We start from the raw sequence: 2616 nt of genomic DNA on the forward strand, positions 1-2616 counted from the left end.
AAAAAAAAAATAGTAAGTGCAGTGGAGAAAATAATCGCAGAAAAGGCTAGAGTGTCGAGGTAGAGGTAGCAATTTTAAATGGAGTTGTTAGGGCTAAGTCCTCACTGAGAAGGTAACATTTGGTTAAAAAAAAAAAAGTGGCAAGCAAGGGAACCATACAGGTAGGGGGCTTGTAGGTGGTGGGAGATACATGGGATGAATTGGGACACTTGAGTTGCATGTTTGAGAAGTATGTAGGCAGAGAGTGGATAGGAGCTGCGCAACAGATGGACCAAATGGATGGGCAAGATGCCGCAAACGCAGACAGGAGCGGGCGCCGACTGAGTGTGAAGTGAGCAGCACTGCAGATCGGGCGTGAAGCCACACTGGCTAGAAGGTGCCGCCGTTAGCAGAGGAGCCGGGGCTGCTTGTGGGACTCCAACACCCATCTTGTCTTTCATGCCTACAGATGGAGATGGGTGTTGTGAGCTGGTGGTGGGCTACACAGACCGTGTGGTGCGAGCGTTCCGCTGGGAGGAGCTAGGTGAGGGTCCCGAACATCTGACAGGGCAGCTGGTGTCCCTCAAGAAATGGATGCTGGAGGGTCAGGTAAGCAGCTGACTCCAGAGCAAGGCCCCAGGGAGCTGGGAAGAAGGACTCCTGGAAGAGGCAGTGGGAGAGCAGTCATGGGACAGGGCCAGGGTGGAGAGAAGTGAAGTCACCTTGTCAAGAGAGATCCAAAGACCATTTCGAATCAGGGGCTTAGGGGAAATTGCTAGTAACAGGCAAAGAGAAAGGCATGTTGGGCTAAGAATGAGGACTGTGAAGGTAGGTGTGGAGTGGGCCGCATCAGGACCTAGACCCCAGCTGGGTCATGCACAGGGGAAAGCATGTGGTCTGTGTGGAGAGGACGGTGCCAGGCAGGAGCCCTGGAAACTCAAAATCCTTCCTCCTGCTGCTATCCTTGAAGCCCGGGGGGCTGTTCCCAGGACTCCTGCCCCGCCCCAACCCCCTGCCATTCTCTGCAGGGTCCCACTTCCTTCTGTCTCCCTTGAATCCCATTCCCTGCTGCAGGTGGACAGCCTCTCAGTGACGCTGGGGCCACTGGGTGTTCCTGAACTGATGGTGTCGCAGCCAGGCTGTGCTTACGCAATTCTGCTGTGTACCTGGAAAAAGGACACTGGGTCCCCTCCTGCCTCTGAAGGGCCCACGGGTGGCAGTAGGTAAGGGGGTACAGGCCTGTGGGTGGCGTGGGGGTGCATGGAAGCAGAATGGGCTCCCAGATGGCACGTGGTAGTAAAATGGGTCTGCAGTCGGCAGAGCTGCCTCATCTAGGTCCCAGCCCAAGCACCTTTGCCCCACTGGGGAAGATGACGTTAGGACCAACGGAATCCTGGGCTCTCACTTTGTAGCACCTGAAAGAGGTCCTGAGATTCCAGCCTGGCAGCCCCATCCCTGTCTTTTCTGTTTGCCACATGGACCAGATAGGGTCAGTGGTAGGTTTCTAAGCTGATTGAAATCCCAGACGCTCTTGCAGGGATATGGGTTACAAAGGGCTGGAGAACTCAGCTCACTTGGTCTTTCGCTTGATCCTTCCACCCTCCTGTGCACAGGGAGACCCCAGCTACCCGAGATGTGGTGCTGCACCAGACATCTGGCCGTATCCACAACAAGAATGTCTCCACTCACCTAATTGGCAACATCAAACAAGGTGAAAGTGCCGTGGGGGTGAGGGAGGGAGATGAGGGGCAGCCGTCGGTTCTGGAAGAGCGGAGGTCCATAGCTCGCCCCGCATTTCGAGCCCTGTCCTTTCCTTGCTGCTGCAGAATACCCCTCTCCCCGTAGGCTCTGACCTTGCCCTGCCCTTGACGTTCTCTTCCTCTGGTCCTCCTGTCCTACCCACAGGCCACGGCACTGAGAGTAGTGGCTCTGGCCTCTTTGCCCTGTGCACCCTGGATGGTGAGCAATGCTGGGATGGGGCGTGGGGGCTGTGTATGCCTGTAGGGTCTGCTCGGGGCCTATCCTACGCGCGCTCAGCCTGCCTGTCCCCCGGCAGGGACACTGAAGCTCATGGAAGAAATGGAAGAAGCAGACAAGCTGCTGTGGTCAGTGCAGGTGGATCACCAGCTCTTTGCCCTGGAGAAACTGGATGTCACTGTGAGTGGAAAACTTGGCAGAGCAGAACATTCTTGCATTTTCCACATGGAGAGATGAGATTTGGAATAATCAGGCTGTTCTCACATCCCAGGGAACTCCCAGCCTTTATCTTTAGTCTCTGTGTCTTTTTTTTTTTTTTTTTGAGACAGGATTTCCCTCTGTCACCTAGGCTGGAGTGCAGTGGCATGATCTTGGTTCTCGGCAACCTTTGTCTGAAGCCATCCTGTCACCTCAACCTCCTGAGAAGCTGGGACTACAGGCGTGTGCCCCCACACTTGGCTCATTTTCCTAAACTTTTTGTAAAGATGAGATCTCACCATATATGGTTTCAAACTCCTGGGCTCAAGCAATCCTCTCGTCTTGGCCTCCCAAAGTGGTGGAATTACAGGCGTAAGCCACTGTGCCTGGCCTTAAGTCTCTTTAGATAGGTCTAAATCCATCTGAAGCCAGTTTGTTCCCTCTTACTCTACCGTATTTAAC

The 2616-nt window shown here is 54.3% G+C and overlaps 1 protein-coding gene across 1 annotated transcript in view; it reads left to right on the forward strand.

The window, feature by feature from the left end:
* ITFG2 (integrin alpha FG-GAP repeat containing 2) overlaps nucleotides 1-2616 on the forward strand; it is a 14353-nt gene that overhangs the window by 8410 nt on the left and 3327 nt on the right. The window contains exons 5-9 of the mRNA XM_011931052.1: nucleotides 449-588; nucleotides 1054-1202; nucleotides 1593-1690; nucleotides 1885-1938; nucleotides 2036-2136. Coding sequence (XP_011786442.1) covers nucleotides 449-588; nucleotides 1054-1202; nucleotides 1593-1690; nucleotides 1885-1938; nucleotides 2036-2136 — 542 coding nt within the window. The remainder of the gene's footprint in view (nucleotides 1-448; nucleotides 589-1053; nucleotides 1203-1592; nucleotides 1691-1884; nucleotides 1939-2035; nucleotides 2137-2616) is intronic.

Source organism: Colobus angolensis, unplaced genomic scaffold (assembly GCF_000951035.1).
Source record: "Colobus angolensis palliatus isolate OR3802 unplaced genomic scaffold, Cang.pa_1.0 Scaffold89, whole genome shotgun sequence".
In the NCBI taxonomy this organism is placed as follows: domain Eukaryota; kingdom Metazoa; phylum Chordata; class Mammalia; order Primates; family Cercopithecidae; genus Colobus; species Colobus angolensis.